This window comes from Oncorhynchus mykiss, chromosome 15, assembly GCF_057628025.1.
Source record: "Oncorhynchus mykiss isolate SJ-2025 chromosome 15, ASM5762802v1, whole genome shotgun sequence".
In the NCBI taxonomy this organism is placed as follows: domain Eukaryota; kingdom Metazoa; phylum Chordata; class Actinopteri; order Salmoniformes; family Salmonidae; genus Oncorhynchus; species Oncorhynchus mykiss.
In genome coordinates this window covers 61843210-61860922 of record NC_143036.1, presented here as the reverse complement: position 1 = coordinate 61860922, position 17713 = coordinate 61843210, and the positions used below count along the sequence as shown (strand labels likewise).

The 17713-nt window shown below is 45.3% G+C and overlaps 1 protein-coding gene across 1 annotated transcript in view; it reads right to left on the bottom strand.

Annotated features, from left to right (window-relative positions):
* Positions 1-17713, bottom strand: part of LOC110490767 (netrin-4-like) — a 35703-nt gene that overhangs the window by 5844 nt on the left and 12146 nt on the right. Inside the window, exons 3-5 of the mRNA XM_036944818.2 lie at positions 10851-11123; positions 2221-2347; positions 1850-2035 (exon numbers count right to left, since the gene is read on the bottom strand). Of these exons, the coding sequence (XP_036800713.2) occupies positions 1850-2035; positions 2221-2347; positions 10851-11123 (586 nt within the window). The remainder of the gene's footprint in view (positions 1-1849; positions 2036-2220; positions 2348-10850; positions 11124-17713) is intronic.

Genomic DNA, 17713 nt, shown 5'->3' with positions numbered 1-17713 from the left:
ATGATGCTTAGCCCCCCCCCCATCCTACCCCACTGGCAGTAAATTACTATATAACCAGAGCCAGACCCCCTGTGTCTCTCCCCCGTTCCCCTGTCTGGGTGCAGGGAGATGATGTCACAAGGCTCTACTGTCTGAGACCCAGACAAGGCTGTACCTTTATCACTTATCGCCGTGGGCAACAAATATGTGATAAGATGCATTTGTTGTTTCATTCATTTTGTATCTTTCATCATCAACAGACCTTGTAAAGACCCATGCAGACCACGCACGCACGCACGCACGCACACACACACACACACACACTCACTCACTCACTCACGGACACACGCATGCACGCACAGACACACACACACACACACACACAATCACACACTCATAAAGACAGGGGAATCATTACACTGACATCTAAATCCCCAAGGCATATGTACGGCAGCTAGGAGATACAGTCTTTCTCTTCAGGGTTCTCCCGATTAACGATAATAAACTTGAACTTCAAATCATTTCTCTTCCTGAAAATCATCTATTGAGGCTCTGTTGAGACTGTAGTGTTCAGTCGCCTCAAGTTAATAATTACAGGAGAACAATACCAGCCCAGAAGCAGCAAAGCCATCGACACACACACACACGCAGGTGCACACACACACTTTCCCTCTCCCTCTCTCATGTTGTATAATAGAACATTGGTAATACAGTAGTTGTATAATAATTGGAGTTTAGAGATGAGAATGTGTGTGTGTGTGTGTGTTGACGCAGTGAGCTCTCACAGTGAGAACATTATGGGTCTGTAGTGATACGTGACAGAGCAGCTGCCCGAACAACCACAGAACACACCCACTTAGAAAACAAACAAAAATGTATCTCTCACACACACTCATTGTTACTGTGTGTGTGTGAGCTTGCGGCTGGATTGTGTGTTTTCTTTAAAGAGCTCCACCATGCCTGGAATTGGAAATATGTTCCTAGAGACGGAGGGAAATTCCTCAGTTGTCAGATTTCAACCTCACTCTGACACTGGGGTTCCCCTCCTAAACGTGTCCTGTCTACAAACATTCCCCAAATATGTGTTCCACTCTCACTTGTTGACAATGTGAAAACACCAATATGCTACAGACGTCCTTAAAGGCAAACCTAAACACATGCACACAAGCATGCAGTGACGCACACACACACACACCAGCCAGCGTCTCCCCAGCCTTCTGCATAACTGTAGGACTGAGCTCACTGGGTCAAATCCGACAGATAATCTGAGAATGTAACCACTGTGGTGTTTATGGATGGGTATCTAGTGTTTACTTAAGTCCCATCACAGAGCACAAACAACACACACACACAAGGCCCTTGGGTTAGATGCGGAAGACATATTTCAGTTGAATGCATTCAGTTGTACAACTGACTAGGTATCCCCCTTTCCCTTTCCTTACATGAGCCGCCACTGTGTTGATTAGTGATGACGAACCACTCCAGTGACTCACAGGTGAACGCAAACAGCACACACTGACACTCAGACACACACACACACACACCCACACAAAGAACCAGGTGCCCATCAGGAGCGACGTTATCCAGCACGTCTCGGCTTGCGATCTCAGCAATCAGCATTCCGGGCAGGAATGAGTTGGCTCTGCCAGTAAGGGTGTGTGTATACGGTGTGTATGTGTCTCATGTTTTCTGGATTCCTACGGTGTGTGTTTATGTGTGTGAGTGTTTGTGTGATTGAGTCAGTGAGTGAGTGATAGAGCAAGCCAGTGAATGTGAGTCAGACATGGGTTCAAATACTACTTGAAATCTTTGAAGTACATTGAGCTTTTGCTTTAGCCATCTGGAGTGCGTATGCGTGAGTTTGTCTTACGTTTACAGGAGTCCTGGGCCGTGTGCGCCCTCTGGGGGTCTCTGTAGAAGCCAGTCTTACAGCTCTGACAGTTGCGTCCCTCTGTGCTGTGTAGACACTCACACACACCTCCGCTGCGCTGGCCGGACTCCCGCCACACCGACCAATCAAAACTGCAGCTCTGGGCATGCCCGTTACACTTACACTCTATAGGGAGACAGGGCGGGACATCAGAATCACAGATATCTGTCAATCTTCTCTAAACAGGCACTGATTGGTCATTATGATCAATGATGGCTGTAAGTAGGGCCGTGAGTTTTTCCTGACCAGATCCTATCCTCAGATAAAACTCCTGGCCCTAGCGTATAGTGAATAGCAGTAGTGTCACTCACTCCTGCACTCGTGTGGAGCCCCTGTGAGTCCGTCCGCAGGTTGCCAGGGTCGGTCATTGTAGAGCGGAGCACAGCGCTCACAGTGAACACCTGCAGTGTTGTGACTACACACACACTTCCCATGAACCTGAGAGAGAGGAAGAGGAGAGGGAGAGGAAGAGGAGAGGGAAAGGAGAGAGGAGAGGAAGGGGGGGACAAAGAGGTCAGTGTAAGGGAGAGAGCAGTTCCCACGTGAGAGCAGCAGCACCCCAAGTCTAACCCCTGGGGGTCGGGGGGGGCTCCCCTGCCTGTTCTCTTTCAGGTCCTGTCCTGTAATTGCTGAATGGAGACTGATTGTTTGGCTTCATCGCTGGAAATGAACATTGGCCTCATGACGAAAGGGGCCTGAAAAGGACCGTGTCTGAGTGTGTGTGTATGTGTGTGTGTCTGCGGAAATATGCAGCGCTGAGAGCACAATAACAGTCTCCTTGTCATTCCTGTGAGTGGTTAATGATGTGATCTAGGTGGGAGGTTGACATGGCATCTGAGGTAGCTATTTATCTGTTTGGGTTACAGTGCCTCTGTGTGGGGAACAGAGACACAGAGAGAGGCCTGAACACACACACGCACACATTCAAGCACACTGACGCATGCGAACACACACATATTGAACACAAACGCTCAACAACACTCCAACATCTGTGGTAGTTTCAGTTTCCCATGGTGTATGGCTATAGAGGCTGCTGCCCTCTACCTCAAAATGCCCTCTCCCCTCTCCCCTATGCTGCACAGACGCTCACACAGAGGGTTAAACACGGGCATGGGAGAGACCTGTAGCTACCGGAACTGGGACATATCCCAGGCCCTTGCACTAACCCCAGATCTAACCCTAACCTTATCTCAAACTCAATCCCAGCCACTGTGCCAGCCCAAGACATAACCCCAACCATATTCCATCAACCAGGAGAATGGAGGAAGATAAGGACAGGCAGGTAAGACAGTGTGGGAAATGGATGTGGTAGGTCTGGAATGGACAAACAAAGAGAAAATGAGTGAAAGAACTCTGTGTACATAACTACATCAATGAGAATGAAATCATCTGTAACCAGGATTGATTGTGGAAAAGGGGGAAGGAGGCAAGTAGAGAGAAGAAGAGAGGGGAGGAGGGGAGAAAGAGGGGGGAAGGAGAGAAGAGAGAGACATTGGCCAAGCTCCAGACAGCTGGTATTCCAAACAATTTCACATGTTTACCTGCGGGATATGGGACAATTAGCGCATACACAAACACCAATACACACACACACAAATACAAACCCAAGCAGCCAGGCTCCCAAGCACACACACAAATAAAATGCACACACACTAATGCCTGCACCCCCCACCCCCATCTCCAAGAGCTTGTGCGTGTTCCGTTTTGACAGGCCTGTATTTCAAACACTCTGACCCTTTGATAAAGAGGTTGTTGAACATGGACAGGGAGGGGTGGCAGAGGGTACAGAGGGGTGCTCAGGAAGACCTCGACAGCTCCCCCCCACGAAAGCTTTATTGGCTAATGTGAAATTAAGTCATTCATCAGCAGTGTGTGTGTGTGTGTGTGTGTGTGTGTGTTCATCCAAACAACATGATAAGTGTGTGTGTTAATCCGATCATCAGCGTGTGTGTGTACTCAGGCAAACACCTGTATAGCACAATACTCTCCATGAGGTGCGTCTTTAAATTCCAACACCTCTGCAGAAACTCATTCTCAGACTCCAGTTACTGTGCAAGTCTGTATAGCCCTGAGATACTCATACTGCCTCTCCGCTTGCTATGCTAATTGCTGCTAACTCTCCAGTAGCTGAGCATGGGCCAGGAGGGTTGGATGTGGGTCAAAAACTGGCTCTGTGGTCAACTCAGAGTGGCTCACATAGACCATGATCACCCTCCCATGTGGTCTGGACCTGTGAGCCCTGCAACACAACAACAAAAACACTGTTTCTCCCCAAAAACACTTTGGACTGCACTAAACTTTCTGGGCACTAATAGCCCTCAATATCAAGGTCACTGATTACTGGGTTTAATTTACTCACACAAACACACACACACACACACACACACACACACACACACACACACACACACACACACACACACACAGCTTAGTCTTAGTGAATCTTTGAGAAGCCCCTCACCACGACACACTTAGGGGGGCGGGATGGCTGTGGGTGTGGTCGGCCCGGTCTACCGCGCCCACCACACGGTTTCATTTGCTGAGGCCTTCCAGACAAGAGATGCGCAGAGCTGGGTTCGTGTAACTCAATGGGTTCGCCTGGGCATGTTCAGTAAAAAAAACGTTTTGGAACATTGCAAACTCAAATGCCATGAATAGAACTGACACGATTTCTTAAATCAGAGAGGCATGTTTGTTCTACATAATACATTAATATCTGAACGTTGGCCAACGTTGTGTCATTCCTCCTGTTGAACACTGCCCTGGTACATGCTTGTCTCTACCTATGTGAAGCTAGCCACATTAACAATTAGCCACACAAGTGGAATTGCGGTTCAGAATAAAAGTCCCTCATTGACAACGCCTCTTCCCCCTCAGGAGGCTGAAAAGATTTGGCATGGGTCCTCAGATCCTCAAAAAGTTCTACAGCTTCACCATTGAGTGCATCTTGACTGGCTGCATCACCACTTGGTATGACAACTGCTTGGTATCCAACCGCAAGGCGCTACAGAGGGTAGTGCGCACAGCCTAGTAGTACATCACTGGGCCCAAGCTCCCTGCCATCTAAGGACCTCTATACCAGGCGGTGTCAGAGGAAGGCTCTAAAAATGGTCATAGACTCCAGCCACCCAAGTCATAGACTGTTCTCTCTGATACCACATGGCAAGTGGTACCAATGCACAAAGTCTAACCCCAAGCCATAAGACTGCTAACTTGTTAGTTAAATAGTTAACCAAATAGCTACCCAGACTATCTGCATTGACCCTTTTTGACTCATCACATACGCTGCTGCTACTGTTTACTATCTGTCACTCTATTCCTAGTTATATGTACATATCTACCTCAATTACCTCGTACCCCTGCACATCAACTCGGCTAAATACATTGGGTACCAGTACCAAGTTATCGTTACCAAGTGTATCTATTACTACTTTTATTATTGTGTTTTATTTTTCTATTATTTCTCTATTTTCTTTCTCTCTGCATTGTTGGGAAGGGCCTGTCAGTAAACATTTCACTGTTAGGCCACACCTGTTGTTTACAACAACAACAAAAATGAAATCCTACTGTGGATGTATTAGACTGCATAATTGCTTTGGGGGCATACTTATATGCATTGTACGGCCTTACCCATGGATTGTGCCCCCGGGAAATAGGGTTACAGCCTACATACACAGTCACACCCATAGAAAACAATTATCAAGAGTTTACACAAATATTAGCATCTTAGCTCTCATTGCAAGACTTTGACTGTGGGAAATCCCATTCCCAGTCAGTCTATTCTGCATATTGAACATTCAAATTGCACTGAACAGCCCAACCTATGTGACACCCACAGAACATAACTATGTAGAGTTTAAACACATATTAGTGTATTAGCTCTATTGTAGGACTCTGAAACAAGTGTGAAACGAGCCACATTAGCTCACGAGTCCACCTATTGTGTATTGAAAATTCAGATCTAATATGGCTCATTTCACAGTGGTTTCAGAGTCCTGCAAAAGAGCTAAGATGCTAATATTTGTGTAAACTCTACATAGTTATGTTCTGTGGGTTTCACTAAGTAGGCTGATACCCATGGATTGTGCACCCATGAAATGGGGTAAGGCTGTACAGTGCATACTGTATGCCCCAAAGCAATTATACAGTCTAATACATCCACAGTGGGATTTCAACCGTGTTTAATGTTTACTGTCAAACTAATGAATTATTGTATTTCATATTAAATTATCTAACAACATTCCAACCTAATTAGCATTATCTAGTCCAAATATAGCATGATTCCACTATTTGTATTAGTTTGCGTCACTTTCAATTAGGGATTTTTTTTTTGGAGGCAAACCAAAAATTACACTACACCACACACAAAGGACAGGCACCGGTGACAATAGCAATGGAGTAAACTAATATTTTTGATGTGTGAAAACACCTACTCATTCAAAGGTATTTCTACATTGTAAAATAATAGTGAAGACATCAACTCTATGAAATAACACATATGGAATCATGTATTAAGCAAAACAAAGTGTTAAACAAATCAAAATATATTTTATATTTGAGATTCTTCAAAGTAAACCAGCCTTTGCCTTGATGACAGCATTGCACACGCTTGGTATTCTCTCAACCAGCTTCACCTGGAATACTTTTCCAACAGTCTTGAAGGAGTTCCCACACATGCTGAGCATTTGTTGGCTGCTTTTCCTTCACTCTGCGGTCCAACTCATCCCAAACCATCTCAATTGGGTTGAGGTCGGGTGATTGTGGAGGCCAGGTCATCTGATGCAGCACTCCATCACTCTCCTTCTTGGTCAAATAGCCCTTATACAGCTTGGAGGTGTGTTGGGTCATAGTCCTGTTGAAAAACAAATGATAGTCCCACTAAGCACAAACCAGATGGGATGGCATATCACTGCAGAATGCTGTGGTAGCCATGTTAGTTAAATGTGCAGTGAATTCTAAATAAATCACAGACAGTGTCACCAGCAAAGCACCCCCACACCTCCTCCTCCATGCTTTACGGTGGGAACCACACATGCGGAGATCATCTGTTAACTGTTAATTAACTTATCCTCTGCAGCAGAGGTAACTCCGGGTCTTCCTTTCCTGTGGCGGTCCTCAATGGGGGACAGTTTCCCCATAGCACTTGATGGTTTTTGCGACTGCACTTGAAGAAACTTTAAAAGTTCTTGACATTTTCTGGATTGACTGACCTTAATTTCTTAAAGTAATGATGGACTGTTGTTTCTCTTTGCTGTTTTGAGCTGTGCTTAACATAATATGGACTTGTTTTTTTACCAAATCGGGCTATCTTCTGTATACCACCCCTTGTCACAACACAACTGATTGGCTCAAATGTATTAAGAAGGAAATCAATTTGTAACTGTTATCGAGGCACACCTGTTAATTGAAATGCATTCCAGGTGACTACCTCATGAAGCTGGTTGAGAGAATCAAATCAAACTTTATTTGTCACATGCGCCAAATAAAACAAGTGTAGACTTTACCGTGAAATGCTTACTTACAAGCCCTTAACCAACAGTGCAGTTCAAAAAGAGTTAAGAATATATTTACCAAGTAGACTAAAATAAAAAGTAACACAATAAGAATAACAATAATGAGGCTATATACAGGGGGCACCGGTACCAAGTCAGTGTGCGGGGGTACAGGTTAGTTGAGGTAATTTGTGCATGTCGGTGGGATTGAAGTGACTATGCATAGATAATAAACAGCGAGTAGCAGCAGTGTACAAAAGGGAAGGGTGGGGGTCAATGTAAATTGTCTGTTGGCCATTTTATTAATTGTTCAGCAGTCTTGTGGCTTGGGGGTAGAAGCTGTTAAGGAGCCTTTTGGTCCTAGGCTTGGCGCTCCGGTACCACTTGCCGTGAATAGCAGAGAAAACAGTCTATAACTTGGGTGACTGGAGTCTCTGACAACTTTATGGTCTTTCCTCTGACACCGCCTTCCTGGATGGCAGGAAGCTTGGCCCTAGTGATGTACTGGGCCGTTTGCACGACCCTATGTAGTGCCTTACAGTCAGATGCCGAGCAGTTGCCATACCAGGCGGTGATGCAACTGTTCAGGATGCTCTCGATGGTGCAGCTGTAGAACCTTTTGAGGATCTGGGGACCCATGCCAAATCTTTTCAGTCTCCTGAGGGGGAAAAGGTTTTGTCGTGCCCTCTTCACGACTGTCTTGGTAGGTTAAGACCATGATAGTTTGTTGGTGATGTGGACACCAAGGAACTTGAAACTCTCGGCCCACTCCACTACACCTGTATCGATGTTAATGGGGGCGTGTTCGGCCAGCCTTTTCCTGTAGTCCACAATCAGCTCCTTTGTCTTGCTCACATTAAGAGAGAGGTTGTTGTCCTGGCACCACACTGCCAGTTCTCTGACCTCCTACCTATAGGCCGTCTCATCATTGTCGATGAGCAGGCCTACCACTGCTGTGTCGTCAGCAAACTTAATGATGGTGCTGGATTCATGTTTGGCCACGCAGTCGTGGGTGAACAGGGAATACAGGAGGGGACTAAGTACACACCCCTGAGGGGCCCCAGTATTACGGGTCAGCGTGGCAGACGTATTGTTGCCTACTCTTACCACCTGAGGGCAGCCCGTCAGGAAGTCCAGGATCCAGTTGCAGAGGGAGGTGTTTTGTCCCAGAGTCCTTAACTTAGTGATGAGCTTTGTGAGCACTATGGTGTTGAACTCTGAGCTGTAGTTAATGAACAGAATTCTCACATTGATGTTCCTTTTGTCCAGGTGAGAAAGGGCAGTGTGGAGTGCAATTGCATCATCTGTAGATCTGTTGGGGCAGTATGTGAATTGGAGTGGGTCTAGGATGTCCGGGAGGATTCTGTTGATGTGAGCCATGACCATCCTTTCAAAGCACTTCATTGCTACCGACGTGAGTGCCACGGAGAGGTAATGATTTAGGCAGGTTACCTTCGCTTCCTTGGGCACAGGGACTGTGGTGGTCTGCTTGAAACATGTCGGTATTACAGACTCGGTCAGGGAGAGGTTGAAAATGTCAGTGAAGACACTTGACAGTTGTTCTGCGCATGCTTTGAGTACGCGTCCTGGTAATCCGTCTTTTCCAGCGGCTTTGTAAATGTTGACCTGTTTAAAGGTTTTGTTCACATCGGCTACCGAAAGCGTTATCCCAAGAGTGTGCAAAGCTGTCATCAAGGCAACGGGTGGCTACTTTGAACAATCTCAAATATAAAATATATATTTGATTTGTTTAACACTTTTGGTTATTACATGATTCTATATGTGTTATTTCATAGTTTTGATGTCTTCACTATTATTCTACAATGTAGAAAATAGTACAAATGAAGAAAAACCCTTGAATGAGTAGGTGTTTCCAAACTTTTGACTGATACTGTATGTGCTGACATATCACCAAGCAGAGCGTGGTGGAATGCGAATGCGCCTCAACCAATGAAAACATGTGGTGGGCGGGGCAGGTTCAGGCCTGACCCCACCCACAACCGACCCCGCCCCGTTCCATGTGCCATGGCGAGGGGTACTCGGAATTTTCAGGACTTTTGGGGAGTAAAAATATATTCCCATTCAAAATCCTATTTTCCCTTAACCTAACCTAAACCTCAAACCCTAACCCTAACTCCTAACCCAACCGTAACCCTGACCTTAGCCCCAAACACTAAACCTAACCGTTAAGCCTAAAATAGCAATTGAAGAAATTCAGAACATGAACAAAGTCCTGACTTTTCAAAAAGTTTCTTGTCTTGTTAGGACATTCTGGTTCTGATTAGGGAGGAAAACATGTACACAAACTCACACCCTCCCGTCTTGTTTGAGTGTGTTTACAGGCTTCTAATCTCTCCTCACTGTCTTGCCATGATCTGGTTGTTTGGGTTTGGTAGATATGACCGTCCTGGGTCGAAACAGAGACAGAAAACAAACTGCTGACAGAAACAGAGAGAGAGAGAGAGAGAGGGAAAGAGAAAGAGAGAAAGTACTTATATAACCTCTTACCGTCCCACGTCTCAATGCTTGTTTACCCAACTCTCCCTCATATCACACGACACACCGACGTTCCTACAACATTAGGTCATGTTGTATTGTGATATATCCTAATGTTTAGAATATCCACATTTAAAAGCTTAAAACACATTCTGAGGATGCTTTTGTAGCCTAGATAGAGTCAAGTCCAAACTAAGTTAACTAGGTGTAGCCCACTGGGTTACTAGATAAGCCAGTGATATTATGGGGGAGGATGACAGACAGACACCCCTGATTACAGTGGGCTCACACAGAAGAGACAGACTGACCGGCTGCAACCATACAAGCTCCTAGATACTGTAATACAGCCACAGACACTGCTATTGTGGGCTTAACACTCATACACAAAGTTATAGTTACCCACAGTCAGACAGTCTCTGTGTCTATGTCTTTGTGTCTGTGTCTCCAGTGTAAAGGTTCTGTTGTCACACTCATCACACTCACTTTCCCTGCTCTCTGGGCCTGCTGATTGCAATAGAATAGGCGCTCTGCTTCAAAAGGCGTCGGGCGGAACTGCTTGTGGAGACGGCAGAAATAGACGTTCCACAGGCAGTCTGGAAACGCTCGCTGCATCTCTAATGTCCATCTACACACTGTGAATCAGTCATGTCCATTCACACCTTTATCAGCACACACTTTTTGAGACTTCCACACCATCATTAGCCCAGTGCTGAATCCATATCAACATTTCCTTTGTAATCTGGATCACAGGAAAGGCAGCTTTTTATCTACCCAGACAGAGCAAGCCCAGCACAGGAAGTGGGACAGAGAAAGGTGATATCCCTCATCACTATGCTAATGACTGATACACAAAACGCATGCATGCACACAGACAGTCAGATATGCAGACAGAAACACAGACAGACACACACACACACACACACACACACACACACACACACATACACACTCACCACGTGGTTAGTTCTGTCCCTGACAGGGCGGTAGCCGGGCGCAGGGACACACTGCTCGGCGTGCCCGTTGCAGAAGCAGCTGCCCTTCACAATAAGGTCATAAATGGCGAAGTGCTGGGTGAGCGGGGCTCCAACGGTGGGATCTTTGGCTTGGCAGGGACAGGATTGGCGCTCCAGCAGACGTATGCGCACGTTGGTCACCCTCAGCTGCTCCTGGCCTGCCACCCCATACGGGTCAAGAGATTCCCATTGGGGGAGGGCACGGTAGATCACCTGTCAATCAACCAATCCAACAGTCAGTCAAAATGATACGAGTTAGTGGCACTATGTTATTATGCAAGACTTGGTGACAACGCAGCTTCTTTTCTGCACCTCTCTCTCTGTCTCTCCTTCTTTCTCCCTCTCTGAGTCGTGCATCCCTAAATTGATGATCCCTCCATATTACCCTCCAGCCCAAGCACAACTGCCATCACCCTGGTGACTGCTCCTATGGCAACCTGCTTACACTGCTGCTGTTGTTGAGGGTGAATTATGTTCCTGAGAGGGCTGTGTGTTTCTGCCACAGATATCCCTGGGGCAGAAGTGTGTTTCTGGGAGGGAGTGTTATTGGAGGAGAGTATGTATTTTTTTATTTTTTTATTTCACCTTTATTTAACCAGGTAGGCTAGTTGAGAATAAGTTCTCATTTGCAACTGCGACCTGGCCAAGATAAAGCAAAGCAGTTCGACACGTACAACATGGAATAAACAAAACATACAATCAATAATACAGTGCAAAAATCTATATACAGTGTGTGCAAAGGAGGCAGGATAAGAGAGGTAAGGCAATAAATAGGCCATGGTGGCGAAGTAATTACAATATAGCAATTAAACACTGGAATGGTAGAATGTACAGAAGATGAATGTGCAAGTAGAGATTCTGGGGTGCAAAGGAGCAAGGTAAATAAAGAAATACAGTATGGGGATGAGGTAGATTGGATGGGCTATTTACAGACGAGCTATGTACAGATGCAGTGATCTGTGAGCTGCCCTGACAGCTGGTGCTTAAAGCTAGTGAGGGAGATAAGAGTCCAGCTTTAGTGATTTTTGCAGTTCGTTCCAGTCATTGGCAGCAGAGAACTGGAAGGAGAGGCGGCCAAAGAAAGAATTGGCTTTGGGGGTGACCAGTGAGATATACCTAATGGAGTGCGTGCTACGGGTGGGTGCTGCTATGGTGACCAGTGAGCTGAGATAAGGCGGGGCTTTACCTACCAGAGACTTGTAGATGACCTGGAGCCAGTGGGTTTGGCGATGAATATGAAGCGAGGGCCAGCCAACGAGAGCATACAGGTCGCAGTGGTGGGTAGTATATGGGGCTTTGGTGACAAAACGGATGGCACTGTGATAGACTGCATCCAATTTGTTGAGTAGAGTGTTGGAGGCTATTTTGTAAATGACATCGCCGAAGTCGAGGATCGGTAAAGGATGCAAAGGATGCTTTGTTGCAAAATAGGAAGCCGATTCTAGATTTAATTTTGGATTGGAGATGTTTAATGTGAGTCTGGAAGGAGAGTTTAAAGTCTAGCCAGACACCTAGGTATTTGTAGTTGTCCACATATTCTAAGTCAGAACCGTCCAGAGTAGTGATGCTGGACGGGCGGGCAGGTGCGGGCATCGATCGGTTGAAGAGAATGCATTTAGTTTTACTAGCAGTTGGAGGCCACGGAAGGAGAGTTGTATGGCATTGAAGCTCATATGGAGGTTAGTTAACACAGTGTCCAAAGAAGGGCCAAAGGTATACAGAATGATGTCGTCTGCGTAGAGGTGGATCAAAGAATCACCAGCAGCAAGAGCGACATCATTGATGTATACAGAGAAGTATCCCTGACATAGATACCATTGGGGGGTTGACTGTGTGAGTCGAGCCCATGCTGTGTCCCCATTGGCTGTATGGCTGGCCTGGGGTGTGATGGGAGGAGCACTATTAAGTTCCCTGTTGTTGGAATAGGTCACAGAGTCACGGCATTGTGTTCGCAATTAAGGGAACACAACAAATAGGGCAAGGGGCGCCAGTCCGCGGGAGAGGAGGACGAGACAAAGAGCGGGCGAGAGATGCAGCCCCACATAACTTAGCCCTGGACAAAGGCTCTGCGATAGCCCGGCGACACCGCAGCAACACTGTCCCACACACACACACCCCACACACAAACACATCCCCAATGGACAATCCCAAACTCCACACACAACATCCAATGAACATTCCCAACTACACACACACTTACCCAATCAACATTCCCAAACCCTGCAAAGATTCCACAAGAGGCCTTCTGTATGCTCCAGCTGCAGGCAGTGGACACAGACTTCATGCAACCCACACAACGAATGCAAACTCTAACACACATACAAACAAACAAATTAAGAATCTCATTCAAGTTTTTCGTGCATACAAAATGTCAAGTCATTGTCTGGGTATGCTCTCTCTGTCAAACTATAGAAACAGAGAGAGCAGTCCCACAGAAACCTTAGTTAGGGGGAGCATGTGGCATTTCTACGCTCATAATCTTCTTCCTGTTACAATCTGAAAAACAGTGTAAGTCTGGCTTTAACAGCCCTAATTCCATCAAAGTGCTGTGGACTGTATTCTGGTAAACAGGAACAATGGGCATTGATGGAGGGAGAGAGCGAGAGAGAGAGAGAGAAAGAGAGAGAGATCGCGAGAGAAGGGGGATGGGCCGTCTCGCCTGCAGGACCAACTTCCATCAGGGCAAAGGGCACTTCCTCCCTGACAGACAGAGAGAGAGAGGTGTGTGTGGGGCTCTGGTTGGACAGCTCCCTCCCTAAGAAGATCACAGTCTCTATAACACCTAAACACACATTCTTCCAGCCCAGCTGACCTCATAAATAACACAAGTAGCCCTGAGCTCTCCAACAACCTCTTCAGTTAGTACCTGAACAAGCCTCCCAGGTTTTCCCCCATTCAGACGAACATGTTCAGCTCTCAGCACAAGAGATGACATGCTTTTTAATGTTCATCAGATAAAGGAGGGGGAAAGCTGGGAATACCTGCTCCCTCACAGTATTGCTCCAAGCTAAGACACACCTCCTCCCCCTCCCTCCTTCTTGCTATCCATCACAGCTAAACACTTATCTGATTGCAGGAGCCCAAACACTTAACACTGACTAAACACACACACGGGTGTATATACACACAAACACATACACACAGTCACCTTCTCGACACATAACTGTCACTCCAGTTAAGCTCAAACATTCAATACGTAAACACACAGTCACACAGACACAAACACACAGTCACACAGACACAAACACACAGTCACACAGACACAAACACACAGTCACACAGACACAAACACACAGTCACACGGACACAAACACACAGTCACACAAACACAAACACACAATCACACAGACACAAACACACAGTCACACAGACACAAACACACAGTCACACAGAGATGCACTTGACATATTGAGCTAGTAGGTGAAAGCCTGACAGGGTAGGCATATTCGCGTGTGCACCTTGCCCTCTGTATGGACATAAACACACGGAGCACAACTCTCAGCTCCCATGGTAAAGTACACACACAGTTCTGTACATGCCTTGCTGTCATCACCTCAGACAGGCCACAGACAATTGAGCTGTCAGCATTATGTCAGCATTATGATTTAAGTTATGATGAACATCACAAGATAAATATAGTAGCCATAGTGATAGAGAGAGTGGAGGATGGTTTAGTATAGCAGGCTCTGTTTTGAGGAGCTGAAAGGACACTGGAGTCTGGACCCCTCCCCTGACCTCAGGGTCAACAGACAGGGGTTAGAGGGTAAAGGTCATGCTACTATCACAGTGTCTCGCTTCCCTCACACACAAAAACACAAAAGCATTCACACACACACATGCATTGCACGCACATCACAACATGACTCAAGTATCTTATGTTAGCTGGGTCCCTCAAATAAACACATACACACTTTCACATGCTCACACTTGCATGGACACACACACACACACACCACTCACAGGGGAAGACTGCTTTTGGATGTACGATACAGCGGATCATGAAAGATGACAGAATAATATGTAGGCAATACTACCAGGGAAAAGCCTGTGGAGCAATACCATTACAGAGTCAACATGCACTACATCAGGGATCATCAACTAGTCATTACAGAGTCAACATGCACTACATCAGAGATTAGGAACTAGAGTCAACATGCACTAAATCAGGGATCATCAACTATAATCATTACAGAGTCAACATGCACTACATCAGGGATCATCAACTAGAGTCATTACAGAGTCAACATGCACTACATCAGGGACCATCAACTAGAGTCATTACAAAGTCAACATGCACTACATCAGGGATCATCAACTAGATTCATTACAGAGTCAACATGCACTACATCAGGGATCATCAACTAGATTCATTACAGAGTCAACATGCAATACATCAGGGATCATCAACTAGAGTCATTACAGAGTCAACATGCACGACATCAGAGATCATCAACTAGAGTCAACATGCACTACATCAGGGATGATCAACTAGAGTCATTACAGGGTCAACATGCACTACATCAGGGATCATCAACTAGAGTCATTACAGAGTCAACATGCACTACATCAGGGATCATCAACTAGAGTCATTACAGAGTCAACATGCACTACATCAGGGATCATAAACTAGAGTCATTACAGAGTCAACATGCACTACATAAGGGATCATCAACTAGAGTCATTACAGAGTCAACATGCACTACATCAGAGATCAGCAACTAGAGTCAACATGCACTACATCAGGGATCATCAACTAGAATCATTACAGAGTCAACATGCACTACATCAGGGATCATCAACTAGAGTCATTACAGAGTCAACATGCACTACATCAGGGACCATCAACTAGAGTCATTACAGAGTCAACATGCACTACATCAGGGATCATCAACTAGATTCATTACAGAGTCAACATGCACTACATCAGGGATCATCAACTAGATTCATTACAGAGTCAACATGCACTACATCAGGGATCATCAACTAGAGTCATTAGAGAGTCAACATGCACTACATCAGAGATCATCAACTAGAGTCAACATGCACTACACCAGGGATGATCAACTAGAGTCATTACAGGGTCAACATGCACTACATCAGGGATCATCAACTAGAGTCATTACAGAGTCAACATCCACTACATCAGGGATCATCAACAAGAGTCATTACAGAGTCAACATGCACTACATCAGGGATCATCAACTAGAGTCATTACAGAGTCAACATGCACTACATCAGAGATCATCAACTAGAGTCAACATGCACTACATCAGGGATGATCAACTAGAGTCATTACAGGGTCAACATGCACTACATCAGGGATCATCAACTAGAGTCATTACAGAGTCAACATGCACTACATCAGGGATCATCAACTAGCATCATTACAGAATCAACATGCACTACATCAAGGATCATCAACTAGAGTCATTACAGAGTCAACATGCACTACATCAGGGACCATCAACTAGAGTCATTACAGAGTCGACATGCACTACATCAGGGATCATCAACTAGATTGATTACAGAGTCAACATGCATTACATCAGGGATCATCAACTAGATTAATTCCAGAGTCAACATGCACTACATCAGGGATCATCAACTAGAGTCATTACAGAGTCAACATGCACTACATCAGAGATCATCAACTAGAGTCATTACAGGGTCAACATGCACTACATCAGGGATCATCAACTAGAGTCATTACAGAGTCAACATGCACTACATCACGGATCATCAACTAGAGTCATTACAGAGTCAACATGCACTACATAAGGGATCATCAACTAGAGTCATTACAGAGTCAACATGCACTACATAAGGGATCATCAACTAGAGTCATTACAGAGTCAACATGCACTACATCAGGGATCATCAACTAGAGTCATTAGAGTCAACATGCACTACATCAGGGATCATCAACTAGATTCATTACAGAGTCAACATGCACTACATCAGGGATCATCAACTAGATTCATTACAGAGTCAACATGCACTACATCAGGGATCATCAACTAGAGTCAACATGCACTACATCAGGGATGATCAACTAGAGTCATTACAGGGTCAACATGCACTACATCAGGGATCATCAACTAGAGTCATTACAGAGTCAACATGCACTACATCAGGGATCATCAACTAGAGTCATTACAGAGTCAACATGCACTACATCAGGGATCATCAACTAGAGTCATTTCAGAGTCAACATGCACTACATCAGGGATCATCAACTAGAGTCATTACAGAGTCAACATGCACTACATCAGGGATCATCAACTAGAGTCATTACAGAGTCAACATGCACTACATCAGGGATCAGCAACTAGAGTCAACATGCACTACATCAGAGATCAGCAACTAGAGTCAACATGCACTACATCAGGGATCATCAACTAGATTAATTCCAGAGTCAACATGCACTACATCAGGGATCATCAACTACAGTCATTACAGAGTCAACATGCACTACATCAGAGATCATCAACTAGAGTCATTACAGGGTCAACATGCACTACATCAGGGATCATCAACTAGAGTCATTACAGAGTCAACATGCACTACATAAGGGATCATCAACTAGAGTCATTACAGAGTCAACATGCACTACATAAGGGATCATCAACTAGATTCATTAGAGTCAACATGCACTACATAAGGGATCATCAACTAGAGTCATTACAGAGTCAACATGCACTACATCAGGGATCATCAACTAGAGTCGTTAGAGTCAACATGCACTACATCAGGGATCATCAACTAGAGTCATTACAGAGTCAACATGCACTACATCAGGGATC